This window comes from Carcharhinus amblyrhynchos, chromosome 14 (assembly GCF_965287045.1).
Source record: "Carcharhinus amblyrhynchos chromosome 14, sCarAmb.v2.hapA, whole genome shotgun sequence".
Classification (NCBI taxonomy): Eukaryota; Metazoa; Chordata; class Chondrichthyes; order Carcharhiniformes; family Carcharhinidae; genus Carcharhinus; species Carcharhinus amblyrhynchos.
Window position 1 is genome coordinate 77,728,248 of NC_137337.1, and position 27,199 is coordinate 77,755,446.

Genomic DNA, 27,199 nt, shown 5'->3' on the forward strand with positions numbered 1-27,199 from the left:
TAACCCCTTCTGGTCCTTTGGAGAATTTTTTTTAACGAATGGGATTGGTGTTGGTAGGGGAGGGGGAGTTACTGAGATTCGAAACTGACTGAGACTCCTAGCCTCATTTGTCATGTGCTTGTTTGCTGTAGGGACTCGATGTCAGCACTTTGGTCACCCATAGCAACCTGGAGGACAGTTCACTTGTCACAGACTGCGCCCATAGAAAACGAAATGTTCCAGAGCTCATCAGTCACAGAGCTATCAGATAATTATGGCAAAGGCCACCAAATCCTCTGCTTTTATCAAACAAGGTTCTCCGCAGCCCTTTCTGTAGAATGGAAAGGACAGAAGTCAACAGTGTCTGCCATCTGTTGTCTTTGTCCTGCTTTCTCACATGAGGCAATGAAGCTATGAGATGGAGCTATTAACCCCTCCAGGATTGCGATAACCAACATTTCTTTTTAGGTCAGGTAGGGGTATAAAACACAACTTTTCTTCACAGCAAGACAAATGTATTCTCTAAATTCCAGGTTTGAATCCAGTTACACTTGTTTGAAATCAGCCAGCATTATGGGAGAGAATTCACGGCGATGTTTTATCGAGGCAAAAAAGACCAATAATCACGCAACCTTTAGAAAGTAGGAGATATATTTCTAACAAAAAGGAGGGTGTGGGGAACAGGTGGATTTGAAACCAGGGAGAGATCGGCCATGATCTGATTGAATGGCGGTGCAGGCTCAAAGGGCTGAATTTGCCGACTCCTGCTCCTAATTCCTATGTTGCTACGTAAACCCTCGTCATCCTGCATCACAGAAAACAGTGTTTGTCGATTGTTTTGAGCTTTGTGAATATTCAGGTGATGATAGACTGCCGTTTCCGCCAAATTGTCATGCCAGCACTTTTAATCTTTTTCTCACAGTCGGGCTGGGAGGATTTGTTCACAGAGTGAATACGATCCACTGAGCCCAATATGTCTTTACGTAACCATCAGGTTAAGTTTTTCTGAAAATAAATGCCAACATCGACCTAACATTGTCAGAGAGAAAGCATTACTGTAGTTTTTCCACGGCTGAAGCATCAAAGAATTTCAGTATGTCACTGGGTACTTATGAGACAATGACATTATATTCATTTTGCTTTTTCCCAAGGTGTCCAGCTGCATGTTCCTGACACCCCGTAGAAAGTACCTATTGCCTCTCCAATTAACATGGGAGATATTTAGCCTAAACGCAAAACCAAATTGGCTGCGTCTTACACCTTCTCAATATTACTTGCAAATCTAATCCTAATGTTCAGCAGCAGATCACAATAAAAGTATAAATATGCACTCTTAGAGGAAAGGCTGGTTTATTGCAGATTTAGAGGTGAATTTGAAACAGCTAATGCCTTGCTTGATTTTAAATGCACAGAGTACAGTATGTGATTCATTTAGACAGTGACTAGTAGCAAAGATTGGCAGAAGCTTGAATTATAATACCACCGGCAATATTAGCATGTCTTGAATACTTCTTTCTCATCTAATAGTAAGATGTTAAGATGTTTTCATGCCTTACAGATCACCTTCTTTCTAAAATGCTACTGTAGGTAAATCCCAAATCCAGCTTAGCTACACTTCAAAGGGCATAAATATTTTTGAACTCGTAGAAGTCAAACACAATGCTTATTGATGACTTTATCTGGAAAACACAAAAGGTGACTGGAACGGTGCAAGCAATCGGTTTTTCTTCAGGGAGATGTTTGAAACTAAGGCTCGCTTTAGAGTGCTTGAGAAATGAAAAGAGTAATCTGCACTTTCCGCGTTTAGTACTCTGTGTCTCTCAAACAAGCAGACAAGTGTTTGGAAGTGTAGGGCGCAGATTATTTTAATCTCAGTTTTTCACATGCTTAATATTTGTAACCATCTATCTGAATTAATCACAGTTCCCGGAGAGGTCCCATTCTAATCCCGGCTAAAAATGTTCTGAAAAAATATGTCGAGAAAGGCTTTGTAAACTTCAGCCCAAGTGCGATTCCGTACCACGTATTTTCCCAGGATTAGATTTTCACCGAGTGCTTTATATTTTTGCAAACCCTCAGCATCTCCCAGTTCGCACCTGCCCCTTAATATTCCAACATTGCAAGATCAAAACTCAATGGATTCAAAAACGTGAGCTCCCACAAATAGCCACCTTCCCATGAAGGCCCTCCCATTTATCTGCATTGACAATCCAGACTGCTAAATCTATACTCATTTCTCAGTCACGTGCGTCCTATCAAAATTGCTTATTTGCAATATAATGCACAGATAAAAGGGATGTAATACCAGGGAGATTGTGAAAAGTACTTGGATGAGGAATGGTTTGACGGGGTGTTTTATTCCACACAATCCAGCTTCTGTGGCAGCGCCAACCTTTGCAAAGCAGGATTGCGTACTTTTCTTCTTGCGAGCGCTGCTGGAGGGCGTTGTTGACGAGTTGCTGCTTTCAATGTATTTGCCATTAATCATAGGCTGCCATGTTGTGACGCAGGTTCTAAAAATGTACCATTGAGATGTTGTTATGTGCTGGAGGCCTACAAACAGCCCGGGCCTTTGATATTCATCTCACACCAGGGTAAAGAAAATCCAGAGCAAAAGTGCAAACAGACAAAGAACTGGAAGGGTCATGGAGAGGCGGGAGGTGGGGGAGTTGCGGTTCTGGCAAGGAGGAAAACTACTAAAATCAAAAACAGACATCAGGACTCTTAAAGTTTGGGTTTGCCAGGGCTGCAATAAATCTTTACCATTTTGACTTCCAGATGAAACTCTGCACTATTGCATTGACAGTATTTTTGATTCGGATGCGCTGGGTTCTGACAATGTCTTTCCGGTTACTTCGCAGGATGCACCTCCGACTTTGAATTTGTTCCGAGGGTTCTGTTTTTAAGGGTAACATCAGTTTTGATATCCAGGCTGGAATGTGGCGTGAGTCGCTGAACTGCTTCTTTGTATGTCCCGGTTTGCGAGCCGCTTCTACTTTGCCAATAAAATAGGAAGCAGGGCAACGAGAGAGGTGACTGTTTATGAATATTCATGATGCCAACTCCTCCTTTCTTAAGGCTCTTGAGATTTCCTGATGTCAAAAGCAAGCTTGCACAGGCTGTTATGACACTGTTCACAGCCACCCCAGCAACCCTTTGCTAGCGATGAGGGAGAGAAAAAAAAGCCTGTAATTATCCACACTTTTCTGAATCCCCCCCCTTAATGTTCATTATTTAAAAAAGCAGCAATTACAAGTTCAAAGGGGTTTAGGAGGCTAGTAACCTGCATAATCACTGCCAAATTAAGCAGGACTCATTCGTCACAGAACAGTACACTCTGAGCAGTGAATCATGCATGCAGTGACAGGCACTGATTTACATGAAGACAGAGGTGAGGTAGGGTTGAGCAATTCGCCATCCTCCAGCCTCCTGGTGTGTACCCTGTTCAGTTTGTTTTGCGAGGGGTGGGTGGATGGGGAGGGGGACTGGGGGGCGGCGGTGGTGGTGGGAGGGGAGGGGGGGGTTGGTAATCACAGCTATCTCTTGCATGCAGGTAAACCCATTAAGCGATTGTAAATTATACTTTTAGCTCCCGGTCCACTTGCTATGTCAGCGGCGCAGCAATCGAGTGACACGCCGAGTGCTTTGGGCTGCTGGGTGCTAACTGAGTATTTGTGTGCCTGCCCTTAGCTTAGCTTCGCCGCACCGACGGAGGTACTGAGCGGAGTTGCCTTTCAGGTGAGGGTTGAACATTCCAGGGGAGAATCTCAGCGAGATCCTATTACAACGGTGTGTGATCAGGGTCACACAAAAGAACACGACAAAGAGAAAAGTTTTTTAAAGAAAAGACAGCTGTGGGTTTTATCGGACCCCAGGGCTTCTTTTCCTCCTGCCCAGATTCAACAACTTGCATCAACCAACCTTCTCCAATGTTACAGGGAACTGGGAAGATCTTCCCGACGAAAATTCCATCACCTGAAATCTGCGCTGCCTCGCTCTGGAAGATTGTGTGATTGTGCCAAGCATGTAGCGTCTTCTGTGTCTGCACAGAACACAATTTTTCAACTTACTTTTCAAACATGCACAGAAATCTCTTTGCTGCTGGACTGCCCACCACTCACCCATAGAATTCATCACCACAGGAAGTAGTTGATGCCAAAATATTGAATATATTCAGGAGGCGGCTGGATATAGCATTTGTGGCAATCGGGATCAGAGGTTATGGGGAGAACGCAGGATTAGGCTGTTGAGTTGGATGATCAGCCATGGTCGTGGTGAATGGCAGAGCAGGCTCGAAGGGCTCAATGGCCTCCTTCTGCTCTTATCTTCTATGTTTCTATCCCCCACCCACACACGCAAACACACACGGTCAGGAGGATGAAGTGGTGCACTGGTTGATTCGCAAGGAGAGACAGGGTGGAAAGCGGGAATGGATTCCCTGCCCAAGCAGCCTTGCATTCCTTTTGTGAACCACTGGCCAAGATTTGCAAGCCTGCCCCTTAGGGAAGCCCCAAGTTCAATTAAAAGTAAAATTTAAGTTTGTTTCTCAGTCACAAGTTGGCTTACATTAACACTGCAATGAAGTTACTGTGAAAATCCTCTAATAGCCACACTCCGGTGCCTGTTCAGGTGCACTGAGGAAGAATTTATCATGGCCAATCCCACCTAACGCGCACATCTTTGGGCTGTGAGAGGAAACTGGAGCACGCGGTGGAAACCCACGCAGGCACGGGGAGAACGTGCAAACTCTGCACGGACAGTGACCCAAACCAGGAATCAAACCGGGTGCCTGGCGCTGTGAGGCAGCAGTGCTAACCAATGTGCCACCGTGCTGCCCCGCATCAGATATCACTGAGAGTTAAATGTGGATTTCCTACTCGACATTGCAGTGTTGCAGTGTGATAGCTGCCTTGCTCCAAGACAACCTGAAGATATTCTACAATAGGTAGCATTCCCTTTAGCTCAGCTTTCACCTTGGTGCATGTAAAAACTCTTACTGACCACAACAATTAACAGCACTCCATTGCAGAGTATTCTTTGCATAGCATCATCACTTCCAAAGGACTTGTATATCAGGTTAGCATTGGATTTTGACAATACATGCTTGGGAATCATTCTTAATGACATGAAAGTATGCCTTTGGAGTTAGATTTTGCATACAAATTTAAAATCTTTAGATGAATGATGCCAGTACCTATTGCTGTTAGTTTTCAATTCACTCTATTTTTTGATGGATGTGGAGATTTGAATAACAAGCACCTTTATGTTGATTAGGGAGCAAAAACGTATTTTCTGGGAGAACTAGACATGACAATTAAACACAGTCAGGTCTGACTGTAGCTCAGGCCAAGATGGGTAGAAATCAAAACGCAACAAATCCTGTCTAGTAACCTCAGAATGCTGTAGATTACGGTAACTGCTCACGGTTATACGGGCAGTAAATGCTGTTCAACTCAGCAGGCAGACAATAAAAAAAAAACAGGAATAACACTTTCAGACAATCGAGTTTCCTTTATGCACACCTACTGTATTATGTCAGAAAAGAGTTATTATCATGAGGGGCCGTTACAACTGGTGCTTGGTTTGAAGGCATTAGCGAAGCCAGTGTCTGCTGGTTATAGTCTACAGTTTGATTGCTTGATTACTTCATTAATTATTCCGATGTCAAGTAAAAACCGACAGCTGGCTTCTACTTTTAGTCAACCGCAGTTCGGCATATGCTGTCTGTGCGACGTGGGTTACCTCTGGTGCCGGTTTTGTTCCTTTCTTCCTGTATGATTCCCAAAGTTGTTGAAAAGAATTGAGATACTTGTCAACAGGAAAGAACTTGAGGTTTATCAAATCTGTTTCAGACCTATTATATATCCAGCTCAAAGGCTAATGACCTGCTGGTGTGCTCAACAATTTACTCAGCGTTACTGGGAGTTGGCAATGACCACAATGGTTGAACATCAGTATTGTCATGCTAATAACAAAGCAACATAAGTGACCAGCAGCATTAGCAAGGGGATGGCGGGACAGTTGCTCTTTTTATTATCCTTTGTAATAAAGGATAATTTGATAGAAACCAAAGGGTCAGAGCTCTGGCGTGTCACCATTTTTTTTTCATTGCTGTAAGCTGAACTAGCTGATGAGTGTCTCCAGGGAGGAGTCAAGATCACTTTAGACTTCCTGTTCGACTAGACTGGGAAAACAGTTAATGAAAGAAAACAAGCAAATGCTGATAGTTCGGTGGTAAGGTAATTGGTAAGAGCTCAAATATGTGCCATGCACGTATGCCCAAAGATGCCTAAAATGCTTTATTTTTTTAACTGTGACTAGCTTTTGTGTGCGAGCCTTTGTTTTTAAATATTAAATTGTGCGATACAGAAATGAGCTTTGTGCAACATTACATTTGTTTTAGCTACACCATAATCCCCATTTACAATTATAGATCCACAGAGACCTCTGGTAGTATGGCTCATCCAAAGTAAATCCCTTTCCCAAGAGTTGATCATTGCATTTCTCAGAGTCAATTCACAGTAGGGAGGAGGGTGTTAAGTATTGTGTCCGGTATTGGTGTTGACTTTCCGCTTTGCAGCTGATAATAGCAATAGATGAAGATGTGCGATACAGATCTTCTGCTTCATAGCTACAGAAAGCTAAGAAGGAGTTTTTGCTCCCACAATGAATAGTGTTTGGTTCAATCTAGGATTCTAACATCTTGGAATCCACAATTTAATCTTCTGAAATTTAAGTCTTGGTCTAACCTTCCAGGTTCAAGGACTGTGCTGCATGTGTATCCCCCTCAAGAGTCTCTGAAGGATCAGATCTCCGCAGCACGAGACTACAGACTTACATTCCACAATACCATGTAACCCTCCTCACCTTCCATTGACACAACAGCAATCAGCTCCCTACCAACCGCAAGAACAAGTACTTCCCTTCCGTTAGACTGACTGGTTTCAGATTTGTATAGTATACACCAGTAGGAATGGCGTTCTCTTCCCTCATTCCTTCACACACAGCTAATTATGGGACACCAACGATGACATCATGCCTGGATTGCAATCCCAGATTTTTATTGTGATGATTAGGGGGTGGCGCGGTGGCACAGTGGTTAGCACTGCTGCTTCACAGCTCCAGGGACCTGGCTTGGTTCACTGTCTGCGTGGAGTTTGCACATTCTCCTCATGTCTGCGTGGGTTTGCTTTGGTTTCCTCCCACAGTCCAAAGATGTGCAGGTTAGGCAGATTGGCCATGCTAAAAGAAAAATTGCCCTTAGTGTCCTGAGATGTGTAAGTTAGAGGGATTAGTCGGTAAATATGTAGGGATATGGGAGTAGGGCCTGGGTGGGGTTGTGGTCGGTGCAGACTCGATGGGCTGAATGGCCTCTTTCTGTACTGTAGGGTTTCTGTGATCGGAGTTTGGAACTACACCTTACACATTAAGGCTGGAATTCTCCCATTTTGAGATTAAGGGGGGAAATCTCTGCCAGCGAGAACGGAGAATTTGGCGCTCATCCAAATCTCCACTTGTGGCGGCGGGTCCGGAGAATTCCAGCCGTGGGCAAGGTCGGAGAATTCTGACCTAAGTGGTGGGGGTGGGAACGTGGCGTGTTTCCCGCTGTAAAGCGTTTAAACAGTTACATGAGTAAGATGGGGAAAGAGCAATATGGGCTAAATGTGGATAATTGGGTCTAGCTTAGGGGGGCAGCATGGACAAGTTGGGCTGAAGGGCCTGTTTCTATGCTGTAAACCTCTATGACACTGTGGAGGCCGCCAAATTTTCTGCCCCCCACAACCTCACTAATTATGCACCCGGGCATTGCACGCCGTACTCAGTGTTGGCACATAGTCTGCCGTCAGTTCCAGATGCCCATGTTGTAAAGACATCCAACATCACTGGCCTGCTATTGAAGAAAGAAAGTGGATCTTCTGAAAATGAAGATAGATCTCCGGAAGCATTCCAAAACCAGAAGATTGACCTCCTGAGAAAGAAGGTGGATCGCCAGGAACGTTCTGAGGCTGGAAGGCCAGGACTGAATCGAGAAAGCCCACCTGCAGATTCACTCCCCTGTTTCAGGGTCCAGCGCCACAGGTGGTCTCCATCCTGAACTCCAGAGGCAGCTGCAGACATTGTTCGGATGTGTCCCCGACTCTCCCTTGTACAAACGTGTTTCATATCGGCATGTGTTCTTGCCGATGATGTGGAGAATCTGTCATGGAGCAGTGAGGGTGGGGGGGTGTGCGGGGGCGTGGGAGGATTCCGCCCACAGTGACTGGAATTGTTATTGGTCATTGTTCTGAGGCTGCTTTCTGATTATTTCATTCATGTTGACGAGCACTGGGTTCATTACCAGAGAGAAGTATCAAGGATGATACTATCCAGTGAGCAGATCCAGTGAGCTTAGATTGTGCAGTGCAGAAAGAGGCCATCCAGCCCATCGAGTCTGCACTGGCTCCCCAAAAGAGTATCCCACCCAAGCCCCAACCCTCCGCCCTATCCCCGTAACCCCACACATTTACTCTAATTAATACTCTTAACCGACGTATCTTTGGACATTGAGGGTCAGTTTATCATGTTCAATCCACCTAAGCTGCACATCTTCAGACCGTGGGAGGAAACCGGAGCACCTGGAGGAAACCCACACAGACCCGGGAGAGAATGAACAAACTCCACACAGATGGTCACCCAAGGCTGGTATCAAACCCAGGTCCTTGGGGCTCTGAGGCAGAAGTGCCACCGTGCCATCCCCAACTTAAAACAGTAATAATTTACCTCTTGTATCCTTAAATTGACAGTGAGCTTTATACTGTCCTGGCTCCTGCTCACACTTACCAGTGACTCCAAGGTTTACAAATTCTGGTTCCTTCGTTATATCAGATTTGATTTGATTGATTATTGTCACATGTATTAGCATACAGTGAAAAGTATTGTTGCTTGCATGCTGTACAGACAAAGCATACTTTTTATAGAGAAGGAAACAGAGTGCAGAATGTGGTGTTATAGTTGTAGCTGGGGTGTAGAGAAAGATCAAATTAATGCAAGGTGGGTCCATTCAAAAGTCTGATGGCCACACATATTCCCCACCCTCACCTGGGTTCTATATACAGAGGCACCTGGTCTTCTGTCACCTGTGCCTGTGTCACAACGTCTCTGAACTGATCTCTTTCACTTTTTCTCCCTCTCTTTCTATCCCTTATCCCAATTCTATCACCTTGTTTCCACCTTTCACACCTACCCATACCCTCCTTCCTTTTGGCTCCTAGCCAATTAATAAACGTATTAAGTCAGTGTTATTCCCAGCAATGGTGTAAACTTCATTTGTACTTTCTTGCCACATCTGAGATTGCAGGATTTTTACATTCCAGGGTTTAGACCTATGGGTTACAAATCATACTGCCAATAAATAAGTAGTTGATTTGCAAATCCATGCTAGATTTCTTTTATTTCAAAGGGACAACATTATTTCCAAATTGGAATTGTCCACATTTGGCTAAATTTAATATTTTTCTAACTCAGATTAGGTTGAACCCTTCAACTTGCTTCAATTTTATTGCAAATATTCAACAAATTGATCCTTGTTGATTGCCTTGCAAGTATTTGTGTAAAAATAGCAAAGTGGGTTGTGTTACTATTATTTAAGCCATGTAAATATTGGCGCACTTATTTCATATTATAATTCGATGAGCAGTGGGTAAACTGCAGCCTGGGGGCCACATGCAGCCTATCAGGGTTCTGAGTGCAGCCCCACAAGACATTTTGTTGACCGTTGCCCGTGCACAGGGTTGCACATTTCGCCGATTTCCGTCCTTTTTTCCTGTCAGTATGGCTGAAGTGATAACACACGCAAAGAAAGGGGAGCTGAAATGATGTGCTTTCCGATCACTCACAACATTGAGTATGAGAGCCGGGCGCTCCCTTTGTGTCCGAAGTGTCAATAATTTTGTTTTTAGCATTTGAATTGATGATAGCTCGATTAAAATATAAAAGATTAAGCCTTCTCTGTGCACAACAGAAAATGCTGGAAAATCTCAGCTGGTCTGTAACATTTCAAGTTTGGATGATCCATTGTAAGGACACGTTTCTGTAGCATTTATAGAAGCATTTTCAACAACTCATTATGAAATATTCGGCATACATTAAATTAATTTAATCTTATCCATGGGGTCATGGTTCGTGAACAAGCCCGATTTCGATCTCATGTCTCACTGGGATGAAGGAGGGCCCCTCATGCTGTCCTTTCGCTATCCCAGCTTGCCTGAGTTACAGTCTCTCTAAATCACATCAAATAAATTCCGCCCAGGTATTCCATTCCAAAGTTTATGCTCGAATGTTACATTGTTATTGCCATAACCAACAACAACTTGCATTGACGTAGCACCTTTGACGGAAATCCAGAGTAAATCAAAGATTTAAAATCTTGTTGCCATCCTTGGGTTTCACCTCCCCTCTCCTGGTTCCACTGGCCACCATTTCATATATTTCTTCAGTCAGAAGGATGGACTCTTTGTCAAGTGCTGGTGTGCTGTCATGTCAGAGGGCTAGACTTGTTGGGGAAAGACCCAGAAGGGCGGGGGGGGGGGGGTGGTATTTTCAAGGCCCCCCCGCATGCAGATTCTGTTATGGCCGCCAACCCTAGCAAGAGGTCTGAGCCCTGATTTCCATCAGTTTTAGTGGATTTTAATATTCTTAAACAGTTTGATGCCATTGTTTCCCGTGACATCATATCACACCGGCGGGAATCACGACTGATCTCCGACAGTCGAGATGACCATGGGGGCTGGGGGCCGGTGTAGCCTCTAGTGGGCAGGTTGGCACTGCCAAGGAATGGGCCCAGGTGGGGGGGGGCGGCGTGGCCTCTGAGGAAATCCGTGAGGGGGATTCCCATTATGTTGGGGGGGGCTGGGGTGACGATGGAGCTGGAGAGGTGGGATTGATGCCAGTCAGGGTGGGTGATGGGTGGTGGGGGTGGTGTTCCAGTGTCTGTGAGGGAGAGGGAAATGGGGTCCATCTCTTTACTTTAAAAGGGGACCCCGATCTCTCGTGGAACTGTCCTTGTCGGTGTGTTTAAGCCTCATCCCTCATGGCGCAAAACACCACCCCCCCCCCCCCTCACTCTGGCGCCTGCTGTTGTTTTTCTTTTGACTACATGTCAGGAGATCTGCCTGTGATTCTGAGAAAAAAACACATCAGTTTGCAGTCAGAACCTGACACTTTGCCATTTTGTTTTGAAAATTCTGCTCCATGATTATAGCCAGGCCAATACCCGCCTTAAAAAATAGGCCGGAATTCTCCAATCTCTCACGCCCTGCCACCCTTCCCACTGCCAGCAGGAACAGACAACTTGGCGCTCAGCCAAATCTCCATTCACTGTAGCGGGATTGGAGAACCCCAGTCGGAATCCGGCCCACGAATCTAAACTTTGCGAGTTGCGGTCAGATGTTGGGATATTGGGTGGGATTTTCCGATCTCCTAGCCATGTGTTTCTCAGCTGGGGGATTTGGCGTGCTGTTCGCTAGTGGCAGGATTCTCCAGTCCCGTCGATGGCTGTGGGATTCCCTATTGAAGCCACCCTACGTGGACCGGGTGCGCTACTGGAGGGAATCAGAGAATCCCGCTGGCGTGAACGGCCAGAGAATTTGGGCCATAATCCTAAAGTCACCTGAATTGGAAAACTGGTGTGGCTGGAGAATTACATTTGTGGCCAGTAGATGTTTTTAGAAGGAACATTTTGTTTTCCAATAAATTGAGAGGAAGTCAAGAGCAGCTTTATTGGGGAGTTATTTGGTTGTTCAGAGTCTGACATTCCTCACCCAAGATGTCGTCATAATGATGCATATTGATTTGATCTTTTATATTGACGATCCATTGTTCCGTTTTGCTCTTCATTCGATGTGCTGTAAGCAGAGGTTTCTGATGAAAGGCCTTGTAACCACTGACTTGAGATAATCCATGTGAAAACCACTCCTCTGTTTGTGGTTGCTGCAGGTTTTTCTATGAAATTAAGATAAGTGGATTCCTTGTGTGCATGACTTGTAAATAAAAATAATGAGGCCTCTTTCGAGGAAAAGGTTTGATCTACGGTCAGAGTGATGACAAATCGAACCCCGCACTGGAGTAAAATGGCCTTCTCCAGATAAAGTTTGCTGTGTCAGTGTTTATCCTGTTTTACTGTCTGTGCAGGAGGCATGCTGAAATCACATCCCCTCTATTCACAGCCAGGAACTAGTGTTTGCTGTGTTCCGCTGGCATGTAATAACTCGATCTGCTTTGTGCAGACAAAATATATTAAAAGTATGGAAGAGTGAAGTTTGTGCCCCAGGGAGAAAGAGAGATAATGCATTGAAATTGTTCAGAGGTAGTTAGATGCCTAATGGTCTAATATGTGAGCTATGTGAGGTCCACTGTCTGACTCTCATAAATTCTGGCTACACTGATCCAGTAATTTAGGGTACAGGATGGAACTGTCATCTCGAGTCATCAGTGCTTGGGATCTATGATGCTGGCGCTTTCTGTTGAGTGTTTTTTTTATCAGTTTTGTTTAAAGTGACGAGCAGTAGGTGGTTTAAACTTTCCTTTGCTCCTGCGGGTAATACTCACCGCTGCAACTATTTTTTTTTCTTACTGGCGAGAGACAGTTGTAACGCAGGGGGTTTTTTTTGAGGTGGGGAGCCGCATACCGAGTGCACAAGATGGTACAGCGTTTTAACTGTGATTGTAATGGACAGTTGCGGTTACACCCACCATTTGTCCTGCGGTTGCCCTGGTAAATTTGCTGCTTGATGCTGAGTTGGCAGTTTCTGCAGAATTGGCTGACTTCTGCCGCACATTTGGTGTTGGTGTAGCGCAGTAGATTACACAACGTCAACATCAGACACGCAGAATAATTGGGGCAGAATAAGGTATGTGGTTGCAATCAATTTATATCGATGGTAACTTCATCTCCTGCTATGTTTGAATGTATTGCTTAAAATAAAACATGTTGTCACCTACAATAAAGTACACTTCAAGCACCATCTGTAAAATTGCAACTGAACATGCCCTGCGTTCCGTTAACCTCCAAAATCAGAAAACCCCAACATTTATTGTGTACACTTTTCAAATTCTCAGGGTAAAAAGTTTCAGCTGTTTTGGGAAATGAGGAGACCCGTGTCAGGGACGAACCTTCCCTGCGTGAGCTACAGTTTGTTTGATCTATCTGATTTGCCTCTGTTGAAATTCTCTAGTTTACAATGTGTGCACGAGCCATTAAATTAATGTTGATGTTTATTCTGAGGACTTACTGATTGAGTGCACTGTGCTTTTCTACCAGTTTATGACGGGGTAATACAAAGTAATTTAGATAATGTCACCTAGATTCAGTGAAAATTTCGCTTGCGTTAAAACTATAGACTAGGACAATAACTGGACACTTGAATCCCCCCGTAATATACATGATGAACACACTTGGGAATGACAAACGCACACCTTAACCTGGCACACCCGTAATCATAGATTTCAGAGTGAGGCCTCAGACCTCTCCAATTGTGGCTCAACTTGATAAGAATGTTCTCTAGAACCTTGCACCAATTCAGTGAACATAAATTAATGGTGCAGCAAACAAGCGTCTGGCTGGAAGCCAAGGCAGAACAGGAGAGAAGCCAGCTATTGTTGAGGGGGCAGCACTGTATTCTATGGGGGAGCCCTGCTCACTTTAGCACGACCATAGCTACTGAGTTTTGAGCCTGGCCTTTGAAGTGTACGAAATGATAACTGTTTTATTTCTTCAGACTCAATCAGGGAGGCCTTTCACTGGAGCCTCCGCCATTGTTATTCTGTAGCCTGTAAGCACCATTGAGGCAGCAAAGCAAGTGAAGGCATTTGCAGCAATCTGAATGCTTTGCACTCACTCTCCCATGTTTAGTAGCACAAGTCTGTGAGGCCAAGTGAGTCAGGCAGCATTCCTGCCTGCTTTGGCTGTTGTCAGGAAATAGTAACACACACGGGCGCAGAATAAATTGACGGAGCCAGTTGAGAGTTAAAATAATTAAGCCCGTACAGTGGAACATATTCACTGCTAAATCATTGGCGGTTATTATTGACCACAGTACAAAGAGGCAGAGCGTTACGTTTGCAACGGGGGAAGATGAAAATGAGTATCTAGTTAAAATGTACATACTGTGTAGCTACCATTTCACACCTCTGAGAGCTTCATCAGTGCCGAGTGGTTTCAGGACAGCCAAACCTATGACCTGTGTCCTTAATTCACCACAGTCTGGTTCCACAGTGATGAAGTGATCCATCATCATTGTTGCTATATTCTAGCATGTATTCCACTGGGAAAGCTCAATTGCTACAGGATGGCTGTGCCAGAAAATGAACGAGTTAGAGATTTCGAACGACTACATACATAGCGTAACTTCACCACCTGAAGGTGTGTGTCCCCCTCACCCTCCCCACGAATAGTTAGTTTTGGTTTTACAATGACATCTATATTGTCATATTTATTGAAATACCGGCTTCGGCGCAGGCGCAGCTAATATTGACAGACAGCGCAGGGAAAGTAAACACGTCTCTTGGTGATGTATGGTAAATAATATGTTTGGGGCGACAGTGCTGAGCCACTTGAGATATTACGGAGAAATTATTCCACAACATACATTTCAGCCATTGAAAATGATGGTTTAGGTCTTTTGATTTCACCCACTGCTCATCCTGATGAAACATCCTTTTTGTTTGTCTAAACCATTAATTATCTTCATTACTGAGGAGAAAATAAAGGACAATTACATTGTTTGGATGAATTCTGGTGTTAGGAAGCGTATTTATCACAGTGGCATAGTGCAGCGCCTGACAGCCAACGATTGATGACCAGGGGTAGTCCAAGTGGATAAGGCAGCCTTATACAATGTAAATTACCAACTGTGAATTTAGATTCATCCCTATTCATTTCTTCTGCCTCTGCTGAAAACTATTAATGGTTTAGTAGTAGCAAGGGGTCATTATTAATATGGACAGGGTAAGATGAGGAAAGCCTATTGTAATTACAGGCCTTTCAAAGGACTGCAGATCATTCCAAAAAAGTGCCAACACCCAGCAATCAAAATAACTTATTTCGTTTTTCCAAAAAAAAATCCATATTAGGTCAGCATTACTTTTCTTTCCCCTCTCTGCGCAGATTTTGTTTTTAAATGAAGCTGCCGTCTTCTCCAGTTAGTCCGAATTTAATCACTGTCAACCCTTGTTTTGTGGCTCGCAACAATGTCTTGACTTGATATTTTATGTTTTTTCTTTCCCGCGCAGCATCCGTACCCGTCAGAAGAGCAGAAGAAACAGCTAGCCCAGGACACGGGACTCACAATCCTACAAGTGAACAACTGGTGAGTGAGAGAATCAGCTGCCTTTTGCTATCTTGGTGCCACTCTTCAATTTGTGACTAACCCCATCTTTTTCTTTTTTGGAGATAAAGCCTATTCCGCACGTGCACAAAAAGGGGCAGCACGGTGGCACAACGGTTAGCCCTGCTGCCTCACGGTGCCAGGGACCCGGGTTTGATTCCTGGCTTGGGTGATCGTGCGGAGTCTGCACGTTCTCCCCGTGTCTGCACGGGTTTCCTCTGGGTGCTCCGGTTTTCTCCCACAACTCTGAAAGACGTGCCGGTTAGGTGCATTGGCCGTGCTAAACTCGCCCTCGGTGTACCCGAACAGGCACCGGAGTGTGGGGATTTTCTCAGTAACTTCATTGCAGTGTTAATGTCAGCCTACTTGTGACAATAATAAATAAAGTTCAGCTCTATGCTGGACACGTGTTCAAAGTCTCAGTTTAAAATGCAGTGGCACTTGGAAAAGGATATTGATATTCCTTTTTGATTTAAAAAATATATACTTTTCCTATTTTACACGTGTAATGTGATGGATTACCAGCGCTGCAGTCAGCCTAGTTGTTCCTTTGTAGATGGCTTAGCGCATAACTTTGAATGATGGAGGGGGTGGGGGTAGCAAGGGGAATGTGGAGGTTGGATTAAATAAAATGATCACAGTACCAAAGAAATGATACAGGAATTACTTATCAAAATACTGGCCCGCGCTTTATCAGCAGCTTAATTTTGTTCAGAACATTCTTGGGTGATGTTCAGATTAATTGAACTGACAGTTCCCTTTCAAAATTCAGGGAAGGTATTTGCACGGATTTCAGGTCTTATACAAACTTAATTACATGGAACCCCATTTTATCATTATAATTCCATGTAGCAGAGGTTGTATTTACAAATGAGAAGACTTTCCTTTTATTCGCAGCTTTCCTTAATATATTTATCAAAGCAGGTTCATTTACAAAGTGCTCTATCTGTGGGATACAGGCAGACAGACGTTAACGAAGCTTTTAGGTTTATCGGACCCTGTGCCTGATGAGCAACCTGAGGGTCAATTGATTTTGTGGTTCTGTGATTCATTTTTTTTCTCATTTTTCTAGGATCACAATGAGAGACATGCCTGGAGAATTAGCCAGTTTGTCTGCCTTATCTGTCAGGCAATTTTTTTTTCCTAGGGAAGTCAAGCTACTTAAATTGGCCACAGGAACTGCTGTTATCTGACTTTAATGCACCCTATAGTGTGGATAGCATTTCAATTACACCAGTAACCACAGCTTAGCCACGGCTTTTTCATGCTAGTGCTATGTAGAAAGCAATGTGCCTAGCTACAGAGCAGAAAATTGAGTTGCTTAGCTCCTGACAGGGTGACTTATGCAGAAATAAACTGCGCCACCAAAGATAAAAAAAAATACTGTATTGTTTCACCTTTTTTTAAAAAAAATCATAAAATGCAACGATTATGTTTGAAAAGGTTTCATAAATGGACCGAGTTCAGGAGCAGTTGAGGCTGTTGGCTCCATTAAGGCTTCTAATTTTGCTGGTTTATGTTATGTTAGGTATGATACATTTTGTACCAAATTAATAATTCAGCATATCCTAAAGAACTGGCAACGTTCAGAGCTCAGCTCCTCAAACATTAAAGGTTCCATGTTTACCAGCTGACATTGTGATTCTTTTTGAACGGAAAGAAAAAAAGACTTGGGACATCCAGCGATTTGGAATAGGTTGGCAAGCTGAAGGTCAAAGGTGATGCAAGGGTCCACAGTATAAACATTGGGCGGGTCACTCCATGTACTTGAATGTCTTCTGAATGGGCACCACCGAGGTACAGGGATCACACACTCACTTTCAAAACATGAGGAAGGCAGCTAAAAATACACATGGATTAAATTCATGTTTACCAAGCTGAAGGGTGTTTTGCAGGAGAGCTGTAATCAATTTGAACAGCTTCCTTTTTTGATATCGGCAAATTAATGGCCAGTGACAGTGGACTGTAGCAGTCACTTCTAGTTTCCTGCAGTCACATGAAGAGAGATGCTGAATCATTCCTTTGTTTCTGCAGTACAATCAAGGCTTGGAGAAGCCACAAGGATACTCTGTTTTTGATATTAGCAAGCAGCGCATCATTCTCGCTCAGCTGAAACTACTAGCTCCGGGATTCCTTGGAATTTACCTAATGTTCAGTTGTTAGAGGCAATTAAAGGATAGCGAGCAATGTTTAGACTGTGCTGGGCAAAATGAAGTGAGCAGTGTTGTGGAGGATTCTGTGCAAAAACATACAGAGGTAAAAAAAAAATTGCACTTTACATATAATGAGATGCAGTTTTACCTTATTTACCTTGTGTTTCAGTTCGCAATTTAGAAAGAAAGATTTACTTAAGTCTGCAGGGTGTGCTCACTTTGGGGAATTTTTGTACTGGATGGGATCTTAAATCACGTGATACCTGAATACTGAGGTTTTGCTAGACAGAGTCAAATTACTGTTTCTTTTTGAGTTTATCTGATTGTTGTGAAAACATCTTTAGATTCAATTATGACTCATGGGAAAATATTGCAGTGGCTTTTGGCGAGAATCCGTGTGTAATAGCAATATGGTGTCAAATTTATCTTATCCTTATATATGATGAATGATGACAGATACCAAATTTTGCATGCCTGTACAGATTCGGTTTATCTGTGTTTAGTATATGGTCTCAACTGCTAACTGTACCGTCAAATTTTTTTTTATTAGCTGGTCACTTAATGCATCTTTGTTAATGTTAACTGAAATGTTAATGCTGTAAATTGCGTTGTGCAGCATGGCTGAATGTGGTACAATGAAATTGTTCCTTCCTGCTAATGTGCCTGACAATGGTTTATTTTATATATTTACCTGTCAGCAATATATGCCTCTGAGTTACCTAATATTCGCTCTTTTTCAAACTCTACACAAGGTGACAGTGAAGGAGCATAGATATTTATAATAAACCTTAATTTTAAGATTTAATATGGTAATTAATCACAGTTTTCTTTTGAGATTTAATATATTAAGGGCCTGGTTATTAGAAAGCACTTCACATCATCATAATTGTAAAAAGTCCCATTTTATCCCCACAACATATTGCAATAGGAGGTAGGAATTAATCACCATTTTTTTCCCTAGATCTTTTTTATTCTGCCAGGACAACAGATTCTTCCCATTTTTTCACTAGAATTACATTATCAATTATATAAAAATGAACAATGATTGTTATTACCCAATCATTGCTAAAATATGGCTACCACTTCAATATTAATAGATTGTTACCAAAAGGATATATCAAATAATTAGCATTGAAAGACGGTAATAAGTAGCTTATTAAAATCCATGGAAAGAATTTCTGACCTTATCGCTCTGAAGAATACATATCACATGACGGAGAAGTCATCTTGCAATATAAGCACCCTCCTTGTGCTCCCCTGTTGGATCACCTGCCTATGACATTTAATAAGCTATATGTATGATTTATTGTATGCCCTTTTGACAAGATCTGAAAACTGAAATGTTATAGTCCTTGCTGGCATCTAGTACTGCTTTCATTATACATCCATCTAATGGAAGTGTTACATTTAGTCAAATGGATTATATGTAGAGGGCTGTGCAGATCTTCCACATTCCCTGTAGTCATTGTTCAGAGCGTAATAAAATTATTCTATCAATTTGCTATGAGGGGAACTCTCGAGTTCAGTGACTTATACCCCAGTGTGTTTAGACTACAATCTGCTACATCTCCAACTTGTGATGATGCACATAGCACTTGGATTCCCTTTACTGATATCTTCGCAGTAACTGAAGAACTAACCAAGTAGGAAGCCCATATATATAAAATATATAGACATGTATGTGTGTGTGTGGAGAGAGAGAGAGAGGATATGCCACGAAAGGTTATAATAACTGTCTTAACTCTACAGTAGTGACTTAGTTGACCTAAAGTCACTCAGTGAAATTGAAACATTGTGCAGATGAAATGATCTGCCTCATTTTAATAATGCTAATTGACAGCTAATTAGGGGATTGCGTTGTTGTTAGGTCGTTATGCTGAGTCCTCAGGTTAACCCAGTCATTTTACTGAAAAACTATTACAAATACCACTTCTAATATTGCGGTAATCATTACTTTGAAAATTGGCATCTTCGCAGTAAATTACAGAAAAAAAAGGTCCAGAAATAGCTGCCAATTACTGTTACAATTTCTACCTGAATTGATGTAATTAAAGTGTCATTATTCAGAAACTGAAACACCTCATCTTAGGCAGGCCAGATGATTAGTATGTTAGTACATTCCTCTGCAACCCTTGTCAAACATTGTTGGTACCAAAATCTTTGCTATATGTTGACAGCCAATAGCTCAAACCCCATCATGTACTCTGTATTTTGATCCATTGTCATCCATGTTAAAGTTTGCTCCAAGACTTTAGCCTTCCATCCATAGAACTCAGGTGTTGGGTGCGTGCACACATACACATACGTGAATGCATGCACATGCATACAGATGCACACATGCGTGTATGCATGCACACACACCCACACATACACACACACATTCACACTCACATGAGTACACACATGCTCACATACCCACACACATGTACACACGCATACACATATCCACACACGTGTACACACACACACACACACACACACACACACACACACACAGTGCTATATACAGGTTATTTTTGAATAGCACAGTCTGAATTACGTATTAACCATCAATATTACTCTGCTTATGTCCTTACATTCACACCGTGCTTGCACTCAACATCCCCACTTCCCAATCCACTCAAAGGGCTCCCTTTAGTTGGGGAAATAGATAGATCTGAATTTTCAGGATGATGTGGACTTGGCCTCTGGAACACATCAGTGTTGGTGCAGACTTGATGGGCCAAATGGACTCCTTCTACACAGTAGGGATTCTATGGAGTCTATTATCAAATAAATCGGTTGGACTAAAACCTGGTGTTGTCAGACTTCTTACTGTCCCTACCAACTCCAGCAGCCCTGATGCCATGCGATTATTGGCATCAGATGGGACTTCTGCTCCTCACTCAGGAGGCAGTCCCACCTTGGAGAGCTGCCAGCCCCACCACTGCTTCCAGGAACAGCGCTGCAGTGGCCAGAAGAAGCACTGCAACACTGCTGCCTGGCATTAAGTCTCAGGAACTGGAGGACAAGAAAGAGGCAGGACTCCAAGGTGTGGAGGGTAGATGACACCAGGGGTGTCTTGATGGGGCTGGGGGAGATAAGGGAAGGGAGGTCCGGAGGTTATCAGGCCTTAAGGGAAGTGTACCCCAGTCAGAAAAGGGCTCTGATGGAATCCGTAGAATCCCTACAGAGCAGGAGGAGGCCATTCGGCCCATTGAGTCTGTACTGATTCTGAAAGAGCATCTTGCCTAAGACTTTAACTTGGGCAAGGGCAAACTCCCCCTCTGACCGCCCCAGCTTAAAATCACTCTGAGATTGGGGCATGCAGGGAGAACCCAGAGGAAATCCCCTCCATGCAATTTCATGTTCTCCCTGCCTCACAAGCTATGGAGGGGTGATGTGAGAACAGCATCCTGGCCATGGTGTTGACACTGGACCTCTGAATGGACTGGATTTGATGGCTGCAATTTGGATGGTCTGCCAATGACCCCGCCCCCCCACCCCCTCTCTGTGTAGGTTGTTGGCAGCAAGTCAGAAACCCGAAATTAAGGAGAGTAGGTGCGAGAACCAAAATCCCACTGGCCATTTTGAAATAACCAAGTAACAAGCGATTGATTTGATATTTGAGTTGATTTGATTTATTATTGCCACATGAATTGGGATACGATGAGCTTGAGCTTGTTAAGGAGCTGGTTGAATTCTGTTTCTCGCTGCCCACTCCATTTTATGGGCATTGGATGGGAAGATGTTTGGAAGTGTTGTACAGCTGGCACGAGGAGGTGGCACGAGGCTGGGAGGAAAAGGCCTTCCAATTGGACCATGGCAGCAGAGTCTGGTGGTGAAATGGGAAGTGTCTGAATGTCTTCTGACCTCACTGCATGTGACTTCACGTCTTGAGCCTGTCCTAAGACATAAATAGAGACTGAGAGGGAAGGGTGTCTTTAAATTGATGGTCATGAGCCAGTCTGAGGTTCACGGCCTAACCCCGTCTCAACCCATGACATCCACCCAAGATGCCCGATAGGGCATGAAGCTCCCTTTGACCTTTGAGAACACTAATTGGCTACCTTCCACCAGGCAGCAACTAATTGGTCATCTGGCCCATGATTGGCTGAGTTGAGATAGATCATTCACTTTTTGTTCTGCCTTCCCTCAGTCTGCTTAAGTCCAGCACCATTTTCCAATGAGAAACCACAGCGAACAACCAAGAGGCATTGCTCAGGTGTGATGCAGGAATGACACAGGAAATCCCAGCATGCTTGGCCCTCTAGGGACACTAGATGTCAATTGTTCGACTGTGCAGCCAATGCAGAAGCAGCAAAACCTGTCAAACAGAAAATAGAGAACTAAGAGAGTTCAAAATTACCAGAACCCTCCCTCCACATTTGAAACATTTGTTTAGCATCTTTGATATTGATGCATAGTCCAGTGTACACTTCCACAGAGGAAGAAAGGGAGCTTGCATCTCAAAACCTCCAAACATCCCCTCGCATTCTGTAGTTAATGGGGGAGATTCTCTGGCCTGTCCGCCGTGCGTTTCTCGAGGTAGGAGGCAGTTCGCTGTGCGTGGAAGCTTCTGGTTCCACCGCTATCAGGATTTCCCACTGATTCTGCAAACCTGCTGGCTGGAGAGGGGGGGTGTAGGGCGGAGGACCCGAAGATTCCACCATCGTGAACAGCCAGAGAACTCCAACCATTGAGTTACTCCTGACGCTTTATGACGCAGGAGTTTGTGGCATTCAGTAGTGGGCAGTGCAGCGATGAAATAAATGGCCGGATAAAATATCTCAGTGACATGGACTGATGGATAAATCTTGGTCAGTTTTAACAGGAGATCTCCCCCCGTCATTTTTGAATGTTCACATGGGGACCTTGAGAGGATGATGTCCCCAAGCTGGTGCGGGGGGGGGATTTTCCAGTTGAGTATGTTCCGTGACTAGAAATTCCCACCCAAGCTCAACAGACCTTTAAACGATCCGTCAAACTTTCTGTCCGTCCCATTATGATTCCCATGGCAGGCGGGAAAGGAGATCTCCAGCCCAAATCTCCAATAGGGGATAGGAACCTCTGACCTGTCAAAGGCCTGACAATCCGTAAGGAATTTTCAGATCTTTTCCATTGGTTTCATTTTTATTGTTTATTTTTTCCATTTGCTAATTTGCTTGCTCTCTCACCCTCCTTCATCCAAACCATGGCTGTTGTTTCAAGTGTTCACCCAAAGTTAAGACTTTCACGAGGCAAACGTTTTTCTCCCCCAGCCGAGCGCAACATCAACAAAACAGTCTTTGGGTGTTGCCTGTGACTGTAAGCTCAGCCTTCGCTTTTTCAGGAGGCTGCCTCGGGCAGTTCCAGAGGTGTGGAACCCAGGCCGCTGTTCAAATGGTTACTGAACTCCCTTTCTCGCAAACATTCCTCTCTCCACCTCCACGACCGTACATAGCTCCGCTGTTGGAAAAGACTCTAATTCACAACTTTAATCACAATTCCTCTAATTCTCCCCCTCCCCCGTCATCTATTTGCCCAGTAAAAACTTGCGTTTATATAGCATCTTCCACAAACGAGGGATGTCACAAAGTAATTTACGACCAGTTAAGTATTTTTAGCATCCTTGTAATTTGGCAAACATGGCAGGCAATCTGCACATTCCCGCAAACAGCAATTTGACAATGATTAGCACAGCAGTTTTATCATTATGCCGGTCGAGTGATGAACATTGGCTTGGACACCAGACAGAACCCCATTTAATAATTCCATCAGACCTTTTATATTCACCTGAAGGGCAGACGGGGCCGTGATTGGACATCCCATTCAAACAGTGGCACCTCTGACAGTGGCAAGGTGGCACAGTGGTTGGCGCTGCTGCCTCACGGCGCCAGAGATCCAGATTCAATTCCGGCCTTGGGTCACTGTCTGTGTGGAATCTGCACATTCTCCCCATGTCTGCGTGGGTATCCTCCGGGTGCTCTGATTTCCTCCCATAGTCTGAAGGACATGCAGGTTAGATGGATTGGCCGTGCTAAATTCTCTCTCAGTGGGTTGGGTAGGTCAGGGGGATTCGCGGGGTAAAGATGTGGGGTTATGGAGATAGGGCCTGGTGAGATGCTCTGTGAGAGATTCAGTGTAGACTCGATGGGCCTAATGGCCTCCTGCACTGTCAGGATTGTGTGACAGTGAAGCACTCTCTCAGAACTACTCTGGGTGTGTCAGTCTGGGTTATGGGTGCAGATCTCTGGTGTAGGGGCTGAACCCTGACTCAGATACAAGAGTAAGAACGAACCCCACTCACCAGAAACGACAACTCTTTCTTAAAGCGTCTTCTCAAAGACCTTTCCCTTCAACTGTGTGGCCAGCCCACCCTGCTCAATCCTTCCCCTCCCATTCACCCTGATCAATTCCCCTCTTCCTCAGTGCCTGCTGGCACGTTGCGTTCCGTGGCAAAGCAGGTGAAAAGCTATCCTTTCTGTCCATGGGCAGCGCTGTTACGAATGCAAGGCACCACTTTATAAGAAAAGCAAAAAAAAAACTTATTTTGTGAAACCACATCGATAAAAACCCCTAAAGTATTTACAGTGCTGTGTACGTCACAGCAATAAAAACGTTGACTGCTTATAATTAGCAGGAATTACCCACCTGTTACATAGCTGTTTTGTTATTTCACTGGTGTCCAAGAACAGTAAATCAGGGGGAGTTTGTGGCCTGCAGAAATGGTAACCAAGTACTTTTAGAAATGGGCACCCATTATGAAAAACAGGTGGCAAGCAAGCAGCTTTGTAGGTATGTGTGTGCAGCTTGTATTAATAAAATGTTCAAATAGCCCAGGCAAGAAAAGGCAAACTGATACTTCAAGCAGCAGAATGGTCTGGTGGAAAGAGGGGAGGTTGATCTGATGCTGGGGGCAGCTTACATCATGCTCCTCCATTATCCCAAACCACAAGGATTGCATGACAGTATCTATCGGGCAACAACCTCACTGGTTGGATCTGAACTTGCTCTGGAAAAAAAACAATTGTTCGAATTTCTTCACTGTACACCACAGGGCACATTTCTGCTTGTATGTAGACCACACTGTTTCCCTTTGTCAGTGTGGCAATACCAATGATCTGTGACGACTTGCAAACCTGTAATACCTCAATGCAGCGGCCCTTTAATACTTGTGAGTACTATATCATGATATTAAAAAAATAGTGAACCTAGGAAAATTATTCAGTTGCTTAAAGGCAGGTCAAAATTATGGGCTAATGTCGCAATATTATTACATCTGTGCAGGGAATTGTATATTAAAGCTAGATTTTCTGTCTCCTCTTTGAGGTAGCAAGTTTTTTTTCTTATTAATATCTAGTGGCGGCAGTTGTATGATAGAGCACATTGAGTCAATGTGGCACATAGCTTTCATGCATAAATCAACTTTAATTTTAAGGTGGGTGGCAGCGAGGAAGCAGTATTGAATATAGACAGAGAAAAATAGAGTAAAACAGAGTGAAGGATGCAGTGTACACAAATAAGCAGCTTAATGCATCTTGGCACACAGTGTAAGCCTTGTAGGAGCTCAAAAAGCCTCGGGCAATCTGTGAGTTGAATAGCAATTTTATTACTTTGTCATTAAACCAATTTCACAGCAGTATTGTTTGTTAATGAGTAGCAGCAAACGAGTGAAGATGTCACATAGTGGAATAGCAGTGAGATTTGTGACCAAGGAGTGCATCACTCAGATGAAAAGGCCATCGAAGGCTATAAAAAGGGACAATTTGGGGGGGGTGGGGGAAGGCAGTCAGGCTGATATTTTGGAGCTAACAGCTGTAGGAATAATGTCAAAATAAAACTTGGTAAACCAGATACGGGGAGCGGCGTAGCAGGCTGTGCTTTTACGCTGTTCAAACGGGGTGAAAGAGCATCTGTTTGGCTTGCTGCGTTAGCTGCTACATTTTGTAAAATAAAATATTCTTTCATTTAATGACACTTGCATTATCAGAAGTCTTTGTGGAATATGGCACATGAGTTTGGGAAATGCTTTATTGACTGAATAAATAGTCCTGCCCTCACGAGCTGCCAGCTTTTCCTTTTTAAATACAGAGTATGGGTGTCACTACAGCGACACCTCACCGCCACCCCCCCTCCATCTTCAATCCACAGAGATTTGTAGTTCAGACGACAAAGTTTGCTTCAGCAGAGGTTTCAGCTGGTATGTCATCCAAATACACCTACTCAGCGATGTGCACTCTCCTCTAGGGGACACGCTGACATCGCTTAGGCAGTATAACTGCAGTCTCAGCTGGCACTTCCCGCAGAGTATGCCATGTGGAATCTCGCATTCAACCCTGATCCTCTCTCAGATCTTGAATGGGCTGTGGAGTTGCCGGCGTCAGACTGGGGTGGGCACAGTCTGTAGTTTCACAACACCAGGTTAAAGTCCAACAGGTTTATTTGGTAGCACGAGCTTTTGGAGCACTGGTCCTTCATCAGGTGAGTGCCTGCTGAAGGAGCAGTGCTCCAAAAGCTTGTGCTGCCAAATAAACCTGTTGGACTTTAACCTGGTGTTGTGAGATCTTGAACAGGCCTTTGCAAAAAAAAAAGGACTTTGACTTTAGGTCAAATTTACATTGGATGGTTGTGAATTATTTTCAGTGGAACTCATTTTTTTAAGATAGGCTTAAACATCCTCAAAATGAGGATAGGTTACATGAACTTGCCTTGCATTCCCCTGAGTATAGAAGATTGAAGGATGCTCTGATTGAAATGTTAGATTTGTGGTGGCACAGTGGTTAGCACTGCTGCCTCACAGCGCCCGGGATCCGGGTTTGATTCCCAGCTTGGGTCACTGTCTGTGTGGAGTTTGCACGTTCTCCCCCTGTCTGCATAGGTTTCCTCCAGCTGCTCCGGTTTCCCCCCCGCCACACAGTCCAGAGATGTTCAGGTTAGGTGGATTGGCCATGCTAAATTGCCCCTTAGTGTCAGAGGGACTGGCTAGGGTAAATGCACGGGGTTATAGTGGGTAGGGCCTGGGTGGGATTGTGGTCAGTGCAGACTCGATGGGCCAAATGGCCTTCTGTAGGGAATTCTGTGATTCTGAAAAGATTTGAGCGGCTGGATGTGGGAAAAAAATTTCTCTACTAGTATCAAGAACATAGGAATTTGGAGCAAAAATTGGGAAATCCAGCCCTTGGAGCCTGCCCCACCATTCAATCAGCTCATGGTTGCTTTCTGGCTGGTCTCAAATCCACCTCCCCACCTGTTCCCCATATCCCTATTTTATTAGAAACACAAGCACATAACATTAGAACTAGAACATTCAGCAACGTAATGAAGTGATTGATTACACAAAGAGTATTAGAAACCTGGATTATTCCTCTCCCACCTATAGGCAGTGGGCTCTCACTCAGTTGGCCCTGGGAAAACAGAGATTGATCAGGTTTTTAATAGGTTAGGGCGTCAAGGGGATTATGAAGCTACGTCTGGTAACGGGTGTTGAGGTATAGATTGGCCGTGTGATCAACTTGAGTAATGGGGCAGGCACAAGGAGGGGGGGGGGGGGAGGGGGCTGTAACTGGTGGGATAACTGTTCCTAATGCTCCAATTCCAACCCACGCCAGAATTGAGATGAAACTGTACTTCTGGTATCACGAGTTTGAGGTGTTGATGATTTTCTGGGTTAGTGTACCCGTGTGATTAGAACCTCTTCCAAGCCAGTGCTCATCGTCACAATCCTGGGAGTTCAGCGAGACTTTT

The 27,199-nt window shown here is 44.0% G+C and overlaps 1 protein-coding gene across 4 annotated transcripts in view; it reads left to right on the forward strand.

The window, feature by feature from the left end:
• The window catches only part of meis2a (Meis homeobox 2a), a 120,834-nt gene that overhangs the window by 64,751 nt on the left and 28,884 nt on the right, over window positions 1-27,199 (forward strand). For all 4 annotated transcript variants that reach the window (XM_080203155.1, XM_080203157.1, XM_080203156.1 and 1 more), the window contains one exon: window positions 15,247-15,323. In XM_080203155.1, the coding sequence (XP_080059281.1) occupies window positions 15,247-15,323 (77 nt within the window). The remainder of the gene's footprint in view (window positions 1-15,246; window positions 15,324-27,199) is intronic.